At 36.3% G+C, this 17,764-nt stretch overlaps 1 protein-coding gene across 1 annotated transcript; it reads right to left on the bottom strand.

Annotated features, from left to right (window-relative positions):
* Positions 1-4,020: 4,020 nt before the first annotated feature.
* Positions 4,021-17,043, bottom strand: rhcgb (Rh family, C glycoprotein b). The gene is made up of 11 exons (XM_084094314.1): positions 16,790-17,043; positions 12,368-12,560; positions 11,695-11,845; positions 10,494-10,641; positions 10,185-10,351; positions 8,935-9,072; positions 8,320-8,456; positions 7,628-7,752; positions 7,238-7,311; positions 5,872-5,948; positions 4,021-5,423 (listed from the first exon to the last, which is right to left on the bottom strand). Exons 1-11 carry the CDS (start codon positions 17,004-17,006, stop codon positions 5,393-5,395), a joined length of 1,458 nt encoding a protein of 485 aa, XP_083950440.1. The 5' UTR covers positions 17,007-17,043; the 3' UTR covers positions 4,021-5,392.
* Positions 17,044-17,764: the final 721 nt, after the last annotated feature.

Below are 17,764 nucleotides of genomic sequence, written 5' to 3'. Positions count from 1 at the left end.
CGAAAACGGTGTCATGTAAACAGCCCTTAAAATCAAACAGAACTTTTCTGATTCATTTTTGCAGGGTACGTTTAAACGACAACGATGTATTTAAAATGGAAAAGTTTTACCTTTGCATTTTTTTGCGTATAGACAACAATGTTGTCAAAATGATCCTGTTCACACGGATCCGAGAAAATGACTAAAAATGCTGTATTATTCATGCCAGGCCAGTAGATGGCGATGTCACTTTGAAAAGAAACACGACTGAACATGTAATACGCACGCGCATGACGTCACCGTTTTCACAAATTTGCTATTTTGTAGTTTACACGGAGATGATAACGGTATCATTTTCAAAACAGTGCATTTTAAAACCAGTTTTCAAAAGTTTGATTTCATCTTAAGGCCCCCAAAACGCCGTTGTTGTGTAAATGAACGGGCAAAACGCATTAAAAGTTTTCAGTTTTTAGTTGAAAACGGTGTAAAACGCCCCTTAATGAACTTTTTATTGGAGGTATGAAGTCAGTTCCTCCTCAAATTCACATTGTTGTAGTTAACTATCACATTTACAATGAACACTGCTTTAAAGGAGAACTCCATTTTTTTGTTATTTGGAGTGCTGTCAGTACAGAGAACAACGACAAAAATCGGTGTTGCCTACACCGTGTTATCCTCTTTTTAAAATTTGCACCCTGTTGACTTAAATGGGGCAAGTTTTAAACCTGCTTTTAGCCTCTTAACATCCTTGATGTGTCATTACAAGTGCACAGCCAATGTGAGTGATTCCTTCAGAGTGAACGCGTGTGAATCTGACTGCAGTAGATGTGAAAGATATGAATAAAAATGATGTTAATTCAGCCAGCGCACATACCTGTATTTACTTCCTGTTTTCGGTCGAAGTCCACAGTAGTCGATTGTCGAGTTCACACGCCTGATCGTAGGTAAACCATGGTTGGGCACTTGTAATGACACATCAAGGATGTTAAGAGGTTAAAAGCAGGTTTAAAACTTGCCCCATTGAAGTCAACAGGGTGCAAATTTTAAAAAGAGGATAACACGGTGTAGGCAACACCGATTTTTGTCGTTGTTCTCTGTACTGACAGCACTCCAAATTTACAAAAAAATGAGCTCAATGTTAAAATTGACCGGAGTTCTCCTTTAAAACCTAATAATAATAATAAAATGTAAATATTATATTAGACACTCAAGGCAGATATACGATTATACACATTTATAATAAAAATATATAAAAAACAAATATACACACATTCATAATGTATGTATATGTATATGTGTGTATATATTGTATATATATATATATATATATATATATATATTGGTTTTGATATTTTATTGACTGCAATAAATGACATTTTTATGTGTGGTTTGAGCATTTCAACACATTTCGTGAGCCATAATGCCCACATTTAATTCCACATTATCCTTTCTAATCTTGGTAAAACATTTATTTGTAATATCCAGCATGCTACTGAGCGTCTGTAACGGTCACAGTTAATTACCGGCGTGGAGATTCTCACCAAAGCCTCTCTTCACACACACACACACACACACACACACATACACACACACACACAATGTCCCAACCTTCATTTCTCACAGCTCAACATCAACCCCACCCAGAACTTTCCCACCCTTCAGCTCCACACTGGCTGTCAATCAAAAGACGGGCAATCAGTCATCAGCCGTGAAAAGACCTCGTCCCACCATCCCTTCATTCCCTCCTATAACGCTCCTTTATTCCTTTATCCCAGCGCCTCTGAATGGGCGTGACATATTTTAATCTCCAGCACGCCTCCTCTAAGTTCCCGCCGTCGGGCTCGCCGTGTCCACCATTGGTCGGCTTAATCACACAGAGGCAGACACTGCTGTCTTTTTTAGGGGGCTATAGGATCAAACCCACCCCTCCCTCGCTCTACCCTTCTCTGCGTCTTCAGGGTCACGGCCCCCCTGAGACCGGGGCCCTTTGAGCCTGGCGAAAAGGATCATGTCATGAATGGAGCTTGATTTAGTTTTAACAGGGTGCTGTGTCCGTCCTTTAAGTGGTAAATGAATATACATTAGCCGCGAAAGGCCTGCAGGGACGAGAGAATGAGAGCGAGGGATCTGAATGCTGAGAAGGTGGAGAAGGGGTGTGTGAGTGCAAATAGAAAGGAGGGGGTTTCCCGCTTCCCTCTGCAGGATCCCAAAGCAGTTAATTGGAACGTTTGTTTGTTCCTCACGTCCTTTGACGAGATGGGAGCGAAGATCTAAGTATGTCACATGCTGTCTTCCCAGAGAGGGGAAATTTAAGGCTTGCGTTCATGGATACAGACAGGAAGACATTTTCTGATCAAATGTTTTGCCGTGCGAAACTGTGAAACCGAGAATTGTGTAGTGACCAACTTCAGGAAAGAGTTGACGTGTGCTGGGAATTTGTTGGCTTTTTATCTTCAATAACTTATCCTCTTCATCTCTTTAAAAACACTTTATAACTGTACACTCTACACAACGTAGCCTATATGTGTCTACAAAAATAATTTTAAGCATTTAAGAATAAACCTTCTGATCAAAACATTTCAAAACGAGAAACAAATTCATTCAATTCTCCAAACTTTCGGCTGTTAGTTTCATTCATTTCAAATACCACATTTTCCACATTTAATAAAATAAAATAAAAACTGTCAAAATTCAGGTTTATTATGCTCACCAAGGCTGCATTTATTGAATCAAAAATACAGAAATAGTGTTAAATATTTTTACAAATTAAAATAACTGTTTTCTATTTGAATATAATTTAAAATGTAATTCATTCCTATGATGCAGTTGTATTTTCAGCATCATTACTCCAATCTTTAGTGTCACATGATCCTTCAGAAATCATTTTAATATTCTGCTAAATATTTTGAATATAATTTCCTGCAAAAAAATGACTAATAATAATAATATACTGTAGTGTATGCTGTTTGAATTCCAAATGTCTTATACTGCATTCCTCTACCCTTTGACCTCCAACATCCAGATATCTGTTTGGTCTTGTGTTTAATGAGACAAACATGTGGCATCATCACCTCTGACATCAACCAATCGACCCCAGACAAGCAAAGGTCATGACCTTTCACCCCACCATGAGTCTACAAGGGACATCAAGATGGTCACTGGCCAAAAAGGACTGGAATCCTCAAGAGGGTCCAAACAAAGTTTACACAGCAGAACATCCTTCCTCTAGTGCTCAGTGGATGAAACTGTATTTCAACAAGTGCACTTTCTTTAACAATTAACATTTGTAAACTTTTAGAAGAAAACGTTCAGGGGGTTCTATATAGAACCTGATGGTTCTTGACTCAATTTTAAAGAACCTTAATGCCAAAAAGGTTCTAAAAAAGTGAAAAAAGTGACGAGGCTTTCAAAACGGATGCATGAAAAATGGAGGTGGTGCATCATCTCGCTCTCCAAGTGCCCTGAGAAACAGACTGGTATACATAGGCGGATTAACAATAGCCTATTGGGCACTAAGTGCCCATGCAGGAGCACCACGCAAATATCTTTTTCTCTTTTAAACGATTCATTCTCAAACGTATTTCTAGCCTAGGCATATATAGGCCTGTATATATATATATCCTTTCATCAGAACGTTCTAAATCCCCTGAATGTTTTGTTTAAAGTGTATTATTTTACTAATAAGTAAAAAAAATTGTGGACGTGCGATCTACCGCCAGATTCGCGCGTTTCATTTCAACGCCCATATTAGCGTGTCCACTGGAACCGAGCAGAGCGAGTGTTTTCAATTCATTCCAATGGAAGTTGAGCTTTAAGCTCGTGAAGCTAAACTTCTATATGAAGTGAAAACGCACCATTACAGATTCTGGGAGTGTGCTGTGCGGTTTCGCGTGTTTTGGGTCCTTTCAATCGGAATGAAACTGCCTCGCGACGCTCATGTAGGCTATGTGTGAATCTACTACAAAGCATCAGCCTTGCACTTTAACGTTGTAGCCTACTGCAAAAAAGTTGCAGAAAGAGGCAGAGTGTAAACAAGTGAGTTTTTATTTTTTATTTTTAGTTCAAAATCTCACAAAACCATGTAGGCCTAGCTATAGAGATGTTATTGCAAAACCAGTCTAAAAAAAGTTGGGTTGACGTCAGAACCCAACGTCAGACAAACGTCAGATTGACGTCAATATCCGATTGGATTTGGTTGGATATGAAAGTTGTAATAGTAATAATAATAATAATAATAGTAGGCTAATAATAATAATAATAACTGAATGTATCACTTTAAGTCTGAGTGGAATCACATTTCAAACCACCTCCAAATGTGCTTTGAATCAGATTTTATTTATATTTTAAAAGATTATGTGGTTTTTTTTGCTGACCAGACATTCAAAAAACTCATCTGAATAAAATCTGGATATGCAAAATAAATAAATCAGATTTAGCCAAAAAGAGTAGCCTTAATTAGCACATCACAAAACAGGACCAAATGAAATGTTTTAAGACCAGTGGGCATAATCATATTTATTATTAAAATGATTCTAAAGTGCTATATTTCATGTTTTTTTGTTTGTCTATGTGCTACGAATGAGTGTGGAATTGCAGAGGAAAAAAAGAAGCATGTTAACCTGAGGTAAGAATCACTTCAATAATTTAATCTGGTATTAGACAGTAGTGAAATGTTTAATATTAGTTTTTTTTTTTTTTTTTTACAATCTTACAATAAAGGTAACACACTGAAAGGTCAAAACAAATTAAAGGTTACATTATTAGAGACAGGAAAAACATGTAGGAATATTTACAGATATTGCACATTGTTGCCACTGTTTAGTCAAATTTGTTAAAGCATTAAGAAAATGACAAATATTTGATTTAGAGATGTTATGCAGGCATGCTGATTGACATGGACATGCAAATTATTGAGTCTATAAATAAAAGATTATAGATTTTTGATTTTATATGTGAATGCAACATGCAGTTTCTCACCTACAATTATAAGACAAACATTTTTATAATCTTATAAAACAAAATAATTACATCATAATGACCAAATGATGGCTTGAATAACAATGCTTAAAATGAAAAACTGTAAAATTAATTTCATTAAAAATGTAACAGCTTGGAGGTTTAGAGGTTGTGGTTTTTTGGTCACATTTTCTCTGAACACATTCACAGGAAAGTCACTTGATTCTGGAATCATCCCCTTTTTTAACTGTATAATTCTGAATAATCTGATAATCTTTTTGATATGCAAATATATTAAGTAGTTATTTGGATCTGCAAATTGGATACAAATAAATGCTTTCTCTGATTCATTAAGATATTGTGGATCTGTGCTTCATGGCTTCTTTCTAACTTTTGGCCGGTAGTGAGTATTGTTGTCTTCAGGGAAACCGCAGGAAAGCAGATCTGATTCCATGTGTTAATGCTGCTCCACGAAGTTTGTCTCTGTCCTGTATGAGAAACCATGTGTTACTTTCAGCTTTCAGTTTGATTTTGCTGGTCCGAAACTAAACGCGGTCATCAAGCGCCACCTTGTGGTGGAGAGATCACATGATCTGAGATGGCAGCTATGCATCCAAGTTATCTTTCAATCTTTCTTTTAATAAAATAAATGTAACTTCAATTTAAATAATAATAATAATAATTATTATTTATTTTATTATGATAAAGAAAACTACGAGTATTGCTAATTTATGTATTAATTCACTGTGCATTTTCAATTCAGTGGCTATTATTATGTATGCATAGCATTTTCATATGCCCCCTGGTGGATATTTTATGTATGACAAGAAATTGTTATAGGATACCAGATAGAATTTTACTCTAGAATTCACATAAACCACTAACTAAAGAAATAGTAACTGAAGAAGACATTCACAGTTTTATTTCTGTACTCACATGTTTGCATGTTTGTTGGGGATCATGTGGTTGTTGTAGGTCAGGATGGGAGGAATACTTTCTTCATCCTCTGGAACCTGCAATGAAGTGATACAATTTTTTTTGTAAATATAATTTGTATATATATATATTATATATTATATATTATATATTATATATATTATATATTATATATTATATATTTTATATATATATATATATATATATATATATATATATATATATATATATATATATATATATATATATATATATATATATATATATATATATATATATATATACACTAATAATTTATTAATAAAAATAAGTTAACGGTTCTCTGATGTCGGTTAATGGTCATATGACATGCAGGTAAACTATTTTTAGTAATCTTTTTTTATAAGTTTTATTTTGATTTATATAAATATATACACTTACAAATTGTAGTCGGTTAATGATTCCAAATTACAAGACAAAAATTTGTATATATTAACGTGATCCATTACCATTACATTACATTTATTACACATTTAAGGTAATATATCTGATTGCTTTTTAAATACTTTTAGATTACTTTTGACCCTTACTCGAGTCGTTTATCACATTGATTTGTAGAGGACAATCTTGTACAATATTGATATAAAAATTTAAAGAGAAAGAAAATACCGGTATATTGCATTCTTTGTTATCAACAACATGAAGTGCATTAGATTAGATTACGTCAGGGTTTCATGATGGAACTGCAGGTGATTTGTGAGTTTAATGAAAAGCTATTAAGTAATTAATAAGCTAAGCTAATAAGTTACAATTTAAAATTTAAATAATTTTTAAATCAAAATAAAACTTACAAAAAAGATTTCAAAATACCCTCTACCACCAGAAACCCCTTCAGATTCTGATCCCAAGAAGAAGAAAAAGAGGGATGATGACCCTGATCGCAAGAAGAAAAAGAAAAGACAAAAAGAAAAAAAGAATCGACTTTTTCTTCTTGACGCAATCTGTGTATGTGTATATATAAATATGTAAAAAAATGCACATATACATATATACATATATACATATATATACATATACATATACATATACATATATATATATATATATATATATATATATATATATATATATATATATATATATATATATATATACATACATACATATATACATACTGTATATATACATATATATATATATTATTATTATTATTATTTTTTTTTGCATATTTATATATACACAGACAGACAGACAGACAGATAGATAGATAGATAGATAGATAGATAGATAGATAGATAGATAGATAGATAGATAGACAGACAGAGTTTTGCCTTGCAAGTAAAACAATTTCTCTGTAAACATTTCAAAGAAAAAACAATTGTCTGACCTCCCAATAGATCTCGTCCTCAAAGCAGTTTTCGTCTGCAGGATCCCCCCAGATGGGCAGCTTCAGAACCAGGCCTGTTGATGTAACATCACAGCTATGTCAACATGATAAATGTGACATTTCCATTACAAACTGAAATCTAATACGCCTGTCCATTCACGTTAGCTGAAGATCAGGTTATTTGTAGACTATCAAAACGTCATCCTACACTGTCCTCTCTAGCTTTCATGTTACAAGCACCACACCACACCACGACGCAACAAACAATTGCAACAAAAGCCCTTCAGATCCGCAAGCTTTTCAGAAGTATTGCATGGTGTACTGCGGCACACAACGAGAAGCCATTACAATATGCACCATTTTTAGATTAATCTCTAAAAAGACTCTTACCAACTAATATACCGCCTCCGATTCCAAAACACAAGGCCACACAGAGTCCCGCTGCCTGGTATCCTCCCTGGACCGTGGGCACCCGTTTCGCAATAGCTCCTGTAAAGTCAAATGTGTTTTCCAACCTGAAATGGACAAATATTGCAGTGAATTAAATACCATTAAGAAAAGTTTTTTTTTTTTTTTTATACAATCTGAAAATATCTTGCATGAAATAGGCTACATATGTGACCCTGGACCACAAAACCAGTCACATGGGTACATTTTTTGAAATTGAGTTTTATACAGCATATGAAAGCTGAATAAATAAGCTTTCCATTGATGTATAGTTTGTTAGGATAGGACAATATTTGAACTATTTAAAACTCTGGAATCTGAGGCCGCAAAAAAATCTAAACATTGAGAAAATCTCCTTTAAAATTGTCCATTTATGTTCGTGATTGTGCAGCATTCACTCACAAAAATAAATGTTTTATATATTTACGGTAGGAAATTTACAAAATATCTTCATGGAACATGATCTTTACTTAATATCCTAATGATTTTTGGCATAAAAGAAAAATCGATAACTTTGACCCATACAATGTATTGTTGGCTATTGCCACAAATATACCCGTGCGACTTGTGACTGGTTTTGTGATCCAGGGTCACATATATTGTTTTATTATTATTTTATTTGATTGTTCACTGACCCTAACTCTCCATAAACGGTGGTGGTGGCGGCAGCGGCTGAGATGGCGCCCACAATTCCTCCAATGACCCCTGGCATAGCGTGCAGGTTATGGATTCCACACGTGTCCTGAATCTTCAGTTTCTCCTCCAAGAACGGCTGAGGAGCAGAGACAAATCAGGGGTTTATGCAATCATAAGAGATTGTTCGCCCAAAGATGAAAATTCTGTCATCATTTACTCAGCCTCATGTTGTTCCAAACCTGTATGAGTTTCTTTCTTTTGTTGAACACAAAAGAAGATATTTTGAAGAATATCAATGACCAAACCAGTTTCTGGTCCCCATTGACTTCTATAGTATTTTTTTTCTTCATATTATGAATGCCAATGGCTACCGCCAAGTGTTTGGTTACTGACAATCTTCAAAATACAGTGTTCAGCAGAAGAAAGAAATTCATACAGGTTTGGAATAACTTGTGATCCCTATAACAAAAGACAATTTCTGCAAAGCTTTTACTGTCACAACGTTCTTGATCGTCAAATCCAGTTAAATAAATAATTAAAGAAACGCAGATGGTTTAAAAGGTCACTGTCTGGAAGAAATAACTGGAACAATTCATCTGACAGGTAAGACTCACCGAAATAAAAATGTAACCCATCGTGGAAATAATGCCACAGAAGAAACCAACAATCAAAGAGCCGTATGGCATGAGCATAAACTCAGCTGCTGTTCCCACAGCGACTCCGCCAGCCAGCGTGGAATTCTGGATGTGAACCTGGAAGGGGAAGAAACATGGCATTTTAACCTCGAGCAGGACTTGTGTTCAAATTCACATATGCACAGTGCTCAAAGTGGGGGAAAAAAATGTGAGAAGTGTCAGTCCGCAAGAAAAACGCTACAGATTCAAATACAGAAGGCCCACTTCCAGCACTACATGCATTACTGACTGTACAACTGAATTACTGACTGGACAATCAGAGAAATGTATTGGTCAACCACCAATGATAATCCAAGACTTGTCCTGTCATTGCATTTACTGGATAATAAAAAACAAATTAATTAATAGTAATAGTTAGGGGTGTGACGATTCAATACACGATATTGGGTTCATGAGAACGAGACCATATTTTAACTCCATTTTTAAGAGATCTTCAATGACAAAATAATATGTCTTTTATTCGACTGAAAGACATCACAATGCAGGTGCATTTTGAAATGTTTTAACTAATCTACGGCTGTCAATGTATGTAATAGAGCAATTCGATGATTATTTCGCAGATTAATCGAGTAATTTTTGTTATAATAAAATTAGACCCAAGTGAACAATAGCCTTTAAAATGACTAAAAATGCATGTGTAATAACAATAAGGCAATAATAATTGGTTCAAATAAAGTATCAAACGCAGTTAATCATTGTTTTATTGATCAATACTGTTAAAATGCATAATGTAATATAGATAATATAAACAATCAACTTATGTACATTATGTATTAGAACAAATGCCTATTTGTGCAGCCTTAGAAAACAGTCTAATAATACGGCTCATGGATTCTCGTCCGTGACATGCGCCACTTCTGGTATTTTGCCAGTTAAACTTCTAATCGTGTCACTTCAGTTCTACTTTGATACTTTCTAATATGGAGTGAAAGACAGAACAATATAAGCAGAGCAGACACTGTAAAAGGTGTAACTCTATAAACTCACTCATACTGATATCTGGAAATCACATTTCCAGGTTTTTCATGACTCATGACTTTTTTTATTTCATAAAGTAAAAATTAAATGAAATTGAATCTACTTTAATTCAATTGTTTTAGATCTTCTTTAAGTCTTATCTTACGAATAAGTGAATCAGGTCTGCCAAAATAATAATAAAGGATGCTCACCATGTCTAGTTTCCCAGTTTTCTCAAACAGGCTGGAGATGGCGACTGCCGTGAGGACGGTGGAGGCCAAGGCCAGGTATGTGTTGATGGCAGCTCTGTGCTGACCGTCTCCATGATCAGCAATGGCAGAGTTGAAACTTGGCCAGAACATCCACAGGAAGAGGGTTCCTGCACAAGACACCAGAATGTACATTTAAACACTATCTGAGCCTTCAATAAAGCAAGCTTTAGTTCAAGCTGCACAGAATCTCCAGCAGTCCTTTCAGTTTCTAAAACGATTCATGTTTAATCCTCAAGACAAGACTCTTACCAATCATGGCGAACACGTCCGAGTGGTAGACGGACCCGTTCATATGTTTGCTCTTATCCAAATCAGGTCGATACAAAACCCATGAAATGGACAGACCATAATAAGCTCCAAAAGTGTGGATCACCATGGAGCCACCAGCATCTTTGGCCTGAGGATTGAATCATTGATCAATATGCATACACACACACACATAACATATGAACACTACAGTGATTGTAAATTGTATAAAACACTTTGGGCCCTATTTTAACGATCTGAAACGCAAGTATCAAGCGCAAAACGCAAGTAACTTTGTGGGCGGGTCTTGGGCGCTGTTGCTATTATACCGGCGGGATAAATGACTCTTGCACCCGACGCAAATCTAAAATGGGTTGGTCTGAAGTAGCTTCATTATTCATAGGTGTGGATTTGGCGTAACGTGAAATAAACCAATCAGAGCGTCATCTCACATTCCCTTTAAGAGCAGGCGTGCTTGTTCCATGGCGGATTGCTATTATAACGGCGGATTTGCCAGGCGCGCGCCAGGAGCGGTTCACAGCCGAGGAGACCGACGTTCTCGTCAGGGCCGTAAAACACAGAGAAGTGACATTGTATGGGGATGGGAGAAACACACCCAAATTAGCTTTGGTTAAACAGGCGTATAATAATTTGGGTAAATGTGTAAGCTAGATTTATGCCTATTTTTTCACATCTTCATGGACACAACAATGATTTCCCTCGTGTGGTAATATTTTTCCTTGTAATAATGTATGGTTTTCTGAAAATGAAAACTGCTGCGTCTGTGTGTAGATGAGATAAGCAAAGTGCATGCGAGTTGCGCACACGCTACATTGATTATGGCCAAGCATGCGCCCTTAAAATAGCATATTAATAACATGCGCAACGCGTCACTGACTTTAGACTAGGTTTTTCCTGGTCAGTGGCGGAATTGTTTTCTAAACCTGCAAAATAGCATCAGGGAACTTTTGCGCCGGAACACGCCTCCTCTTTACGCTGAACCGCCCCCGGGAGCGCATTTCATTTCCTAATTTACTGACGCGCGTCTATGGAGGGAAAAGTCCGCTGTGCGCGGGTGCAAAATAGGAATGATACATGCGTCGTGTACAAAGTCAATTGCGCTGGGTGCAAGATAGGGCCCTATATGTTAAAACATTTGAATAATATGGTACATTATCTTTGACAGCCTAGCGATCAGACTCACAAGGAGGACGCTCAGGATGATGAACTCTTCAACAGCGAACAGCGTGACCCCGAGCAGAGTCATCACCAACAGCTGCACGGGACTGACCTTCCCCAGCACGGCCCCGTAGGCGATCAGACACCCCGCCACACAGAAATCTGCATTGATCAAGCTGAACACAGGGGACATCGCTTCAATGAAACATTTGTTCCATTCGTTTCAGCCCTTGAACTTACATTACGTTTCATTTAATTCAGTGTGGAGAGTCTGTATTTTGTACACAACCATAAGTGTTAGATGACAATAAATTTAGGCATTTTTATAACTTTTTTAGGTTCATGTCCTTCATACAAAGTAGCAAACAGTGCTGATTATAAAATAAACAGTGGTGCCTGCATCTGCATAATAGGGTCATTCACTTTCCAGTTTGGTCAGGCTGTTTTTCTAATTACTGTTTAAATACAAAACAAATCCTTCATTCCCGCAGGGAAGAGACACCTGCAAACTGGTTTGTCTGCATTGTGTCCGAAATTATCAACATTGGGTTCACATGCAAAAACTGCAGGTTTTCTACATAAATCCTCAAACAATCAGCTAATTCTGATGCAGAGATTTATATATCAGTATTAATTAGGGGAGTATAAACTTTTTTGGCCCCCTTGACAACTGTAATAACTCACAAAAAAGAACATACTTTTCAATCCCGATCTTGATCTTTCCGTCAGCTGGGTCCAGAGAATGGAACCAGCCCTGCATCAGAAGAGCCCACTGGATGCCGAAAGCCGCAATCAGGAAGTTGAATCCGACGGCGCCAAAGCTATAGCGCTTCAGGAAGGTCATGAGAAACCCAAAGCCCACGAAGATCATGACATGAACATCCTGAAAACCTGCAGGAAAAAACAAACAAAATATTTCCAATTCAGTCAATCAAAATCATAGCGAGGATCATAAGAAATCAAATAGAAGGAGGTGTTGTCAAGGGTGTAAACACATATTCAGAATTGAAAAACATCTGAATATTGGGTCTATGGTGGTTATGCATGTCCATAAAGACGGATGTCCTTTAGAGTAGGACAAAAATGATGATCTCCTTCCTAATATATAGAGGCAGCTATACTATACATATACAGCTATATATTTTTATGTAGATTACCATTTAAACGCGTCAGTAAGATTTGTTTTACGTTTTTGAAAGAAGTCTTTTATGCTCACCAGGGGTGAGAAAATACAGTAAAAAGTGTAATATTGTGAAATACTGTAACATTTTAAAATTACCGGGGTTTTTTTCTCTCCATATATTTTTAAAATGTAATTTATTCCTGTGATCAAAACTGTATTTTTAGCATCATTACTCCAGTCTTCAGTGTCACATGATCCTTCAGAAATCATTCTGATATGCTGATTTGCTGCTCAAGAAACATTTAATATCAATGTTGAAAACAGTTGTGCTGCTTAATATTTTTGTGGAGACCGTGATACATTTTTCAGTATTCTTTGATGAATCGAAAGTTCAAAAGAACAGCATTTATTTTAAATATTTATTAGATTATTTTTTTTTTGTAACAAAAGTGTTCACTGTTACGTTTGATCAATTTATACACTGATCATTGCTGAATAAAAGTATGAATAAAAAAAAAAAACTCTTACTGACCTCAAACTTTTCAATGGTAGTGTATAAAAAACTGTGTGAGAAAAATACTAAATCATTTTAACTCAGGTAAAAATAAATGTTAAAATAAAACAGTGTCATTATATGAAATCAGACCTTTATATTCAGAAATATTATCTGAATTACAATATAAACAATTTGCATTATTTTATATTTTTAAGTTAGCATCATAAACTTCACATCTGCCTTTAGAAAAAAAAATGATGATAAACAATTATGATGTTTAAACATTTTATAAGTATCTTAATTCACCCTCAGATGACTACGGACAAATGTGTGTTTTAGCAAGTCACAAACTGTAATCTGAGCCTTTTGGTGACTTAACTGAGGTCAAAGCAGCAGCAAATTCGACTAAAATGTAGCAGAGATGAAAAATGATACTTCAATTTCTTCAACAGGACCAGGCTGGGCTGGTTACTGTGAAGATGTTCTGGTAGAAATGCACTACAAGGACATCTAGATGCTGGTAACACAATAGAAAACTGCTAATGAAAACAGACAGAGCTGTGGTTTCTGAACAAGCCCTTATTTCCACAGAGAAAAAGAACTTGCTGGCAATCGTTATGTGACGGCAATCAAAGCGTTATCGTGAAATCACTCCCAGAAACTGATAACACTTCTTGCTTCTTTGGCAAGGTTGTCCTTTTATTCTGGCCTGGCATGAAGCTTCACCTTGAAAACCTTCTCAACCGATGATGCAGGAGATGTAAAACTCTAGGTTTCAGGTTGGTGTAAAAAATAACTAAGAAAAGCAGAACTCCTACGGTAAAAGCTGCCCGGATAAATTACAAGTCTTGCTAAGTTGTATTTATACACAAGACATTTTCTATGCCAAGTAACTCAAGTTCGTTCGGATGCAGCAGGTGTGATACATTCGTTTTCAGGAACATTAAAGGGTTGATTCACCCAAAAGTGAAAATTCTGTCATTAATTACTCACCCTCCTGTAGTTCCAAAGCCTTTTATTCATCTTCAGTGCACAAATGAAGATCTTTTAGATGAAATCTGAGAGCTTTCTGTCCCTCCAATGACAGCTACACAACTACCACTTTCAAAGGGTTCATAAAGAGATCGTAAAACTAATCATTGGAATGAAATGAGCGGTTTAGTCCAAATTTTCTGATGAGACTCGATCGCTTTATATGATTAACAGATTTAATTTAGGCTTTTATTCACATCTAAAAATTCATCAACGCACACATCAGTTGTGGTACTTTTACAGTTGTGGAAGCTCAAGCATGTTCGTTTGACATGAGAACCAATGAAGTTCATTCTCGTGTTACGCAGCACGTTTGAGCTTCAGCAAGAACCAATAAGGTTCATTCCCGTGTTACGCAGAACATTTGAGCTTTTTCGAGAACCAATGAGGTTCATTTTTGTGTTACGAAGCACGTTTGAGCTTCTACAAGAACCAATGAGGTTCATTCCCGTGTTACGCAGAACATTTGAGCTTCTACAAGAACAAATGAGGTTCATTCTTGTGTTACGAAGCGCGTTTGAGCTTCTACAAGAACCAATGAGGTTAATTTTTGTGTTATGAAGCACGTTTGAGCTTCTACAAGAACCAATGAGGTTCATTCCCGTGTTACGCAGAACATTTGAGCTTCTACAAGAACCAATGAGGTTCATTCCCGTGTTACGCAGAACATTTGAGCTTTTTCGAGAACCAATGAGGTTCATTTTTGTGTTACGAAGCACGTTTGAGCTTCTACAAGAACCAATGAGGTTCATTCCCGTGTTACGCAGAACATTTGAGCTTCTACAAGAACCAATGAGGTTCATTCTTGTGTTACGAAGCGCGTTTGAGCTTCTACAAGAACCAATGAGGTTCATTCCCGTGTTACGCAGAACATTTGAGCTTTTTCGAGAACCAATGAGGTTCATTTTTGTGTTACGAAGCACGTTTGAGCTTCTACAAGAACCAATGAGGTTCATTTTTGTGTTACGAAGCACGTTTGAGCTTCTACAAGAACCAATGAGGTTCATTCCCGTGTTACGCAGAACATTTGAGCTTCTACAAGAACCAATGAGGTTCATTCTCGTGTTACGCAGCACGTTTGAGCTTCTACAAGAACCAATGAGGTTCATTCCCGTGTTACGCAGAACATTTGAGCTTCTACAAGAACCAATGAGGTTCATTCCCGTGTTACGCAGAACATTTGAGCTTCTACAAGAACCAATGAGGTTCATTCTTGTGTTACGAAGCGCGTTTGAGCTTCTACAAGAACCAATGAGGTTCATTCCCGTGTTACGCAGAACATTTGAGCTTTTTCGAGAACCAATGAGGTTCGTTTTTGTGTTACGAAGCACGTTTGAGCTTCTACAAGAATCAATGAGGTTCATTCTCGTGTCACGCAGAACATTTGAGCTTTTGCAAGAACCAATGAGGTTCATTCTCACGCATCGGTTGAGCTTCTGTTAATGTTTGCTGATTAATATTTATGTGGATAAAAGCCTAAATTCAATCTGTTCATCTGTTCATCATAAAGTCTCTTCAGAAAATTTGGACTAAACCGCTCAGTTCATATGGATTAGAACTTTCAGACGGTTCAAAAAGTTCATAGGAACTTTTTGAAGCGTCAAATTAGTAGTTGCGCATCAAAAAGATCTTCATTTGTGTTTTGCAGATGAACAAGAGTCTTACAGGTTTTGAACGAGATGAGAGTGAGTAATCAATGACTCAATAAGTTTTGGGTAAACTATCCCTTTAATTGTTATCAAATCTCACACAGCTAACAAATGAGCTTAAGTTTATCATCATCACTATTGTGCTTATACCAAGCACTCCACCCAATCCTTGCTCCACCCAATCAGTAAACATTTTCATAACCACTCTGAAAGTGGACTACTAGAAGATGAATTTCTGCAGCGACAGTAACACATCAGCCATGACAAAACATGTCCAATGATATCTGATCGGGCTGCAAACAATAGTTTGTGTCCAAGATCATATACCACCTGTCATCCAACACTTAAAACATTGATAGTTGGAGAACAGTGGATAGTCTGACCAGAAGACTAAAGATCTATACATGACTGAAAAATTCAACCACACCTTCAAAGATTCAAAAAATGACAATGGATACTGATCCTTACATAACCAAAGAGCAAATAAAACCCTCTACCTCCCCCACTACCACAGTCCCATGTGCATAAGTTGGTATGCATGTTGTCAAGAGAAAAGCTTACAGATGAAGCAACTGATAAACATTAACACCACAATCAATGAACAGTGATGCATTTGTTGGATTTTTAAGAAAGATGGACAGACAGATGGATAATATAAAATATATAAGAAACCATGACATTAAACCAACAAATATTAATAAAATATAAGTTAATTATTGTTTAGGTAGCCTATATATACAGATTTTTGTTATTGTTAATAGGCTATATATCATAGATTCTTATATTTATCGTAGTTTGATCCATAAAATGATGCACTTACTTGGATATCTGAAGTAGAAGTCATTCTCAATATCACTTGTGATATTTTTCTCCTTTCTGATGTCAACCCAGTGCGTGTCTGCCTCCTCATTATACCGCACAAATACCCCAAAAAGAATAATCATAGACAACTGCCAGACGAAACACACGGCAGGTAAACTAAATTTGATGTTAGTGTTCTTTGGCCGGTCGCACATGCTTGCAGTGCAGTTCCCCATGTCTGCAGGTTGTTCCTGAGGACTGGTGATGTTGTTAAGAGACGTGGACGCGCATTAGTGTCACTTTTAAACGGTGGGAGCGGGAGGTGTGTCTGTATCTCCAATACTCGCCCCATTCCTCAGGAAAGAAAACATAGGCTACATTTGCGAGAAATGTCTAAGGATGACTGATTGCTAAGTTATGCAACATGTTGCAAATTGAGAATGCTTTTGAGTTTGATTTTTAAAGAACCTGTTTTGATGCAGGGGAATTTGGAGTCAGTTCAGTTCTGATATGTGTATTCGGATATTTCGGGGTAAAACGTCTGACTGATCGCACTGACGCCATTAAACGCTACTAAGATGTCGTAATTTGCGCGGGAAATTATTTAGCTACGTTCTAAATGAACAGCTAGTGTGCTACTTCCTGACTTCCATACACTCAGGTTTCACAAGACGTCTTAAAAGCATTATTTTATTAATTTTTGAAAAGATACAAATCACGTGATTTGTTGTGAGACCTATTAGATAAGTTTGACTCATCTGAAATTAACCTAGCATTTCCCCCCATTTTATTTATTGGAAGAATTATATAAATACCTACAAATTAACATTTGGTCCCAAACTATCTTGCTAGATTTATTTAGGGTAAATTTGCAACTGTTTTTCTGTTAATAGAAAATGAATGCCATGCATTTTGTGTACCTTTGATGAAAAGTAGTTAAATGCTTGGAAATATGTATAGTTGAACTGGCTATCAGCTGTCAAACTTACCTCAA

This window comes from Abramis brama (assembly GCF_963993115.1).
Source record: "Abramis brama genome assembly, chromosome: 20".
Classification (NCBI taxonomy): Eukaryota; Metazoa; Chordata; class Actinopteri; order Cypriniformes; family Leuciscidae; genus Abramis; species Abramis brama.
Note: the sequence above shows the minus strand (reverse complement) of the source record. Positions and strands in the feature narration are given on the sequence as shown.

What these genes read in the sequence shown, in the direction of transcription:
- rhcgb (XM_084094314.1), bottom strand. Translation starts at nt 17,006, where the DNA reads ATGGGGAACTGCACTGCAAGCATGTGCGACCGGCCAAAGAACACTAAC. An exon ending in AAACTGGGAAACTAGACATG is followed by an intron (nt 9,073 to 10,184) that starts GTGAGCATCCTT and finishes TTCCCCTTCCAG; the next exon opens with GTTCACATCCAGAATTCCAC. An exon ending in ACCGTTTATGGAGAGTTAGG is followed by an intron (nt 7,753 to 8,319) that starts GTCAGTGAACAA and finishes TGTCCATTTCAG; the next exon opens with GTTGGAAAACACATTTGACT.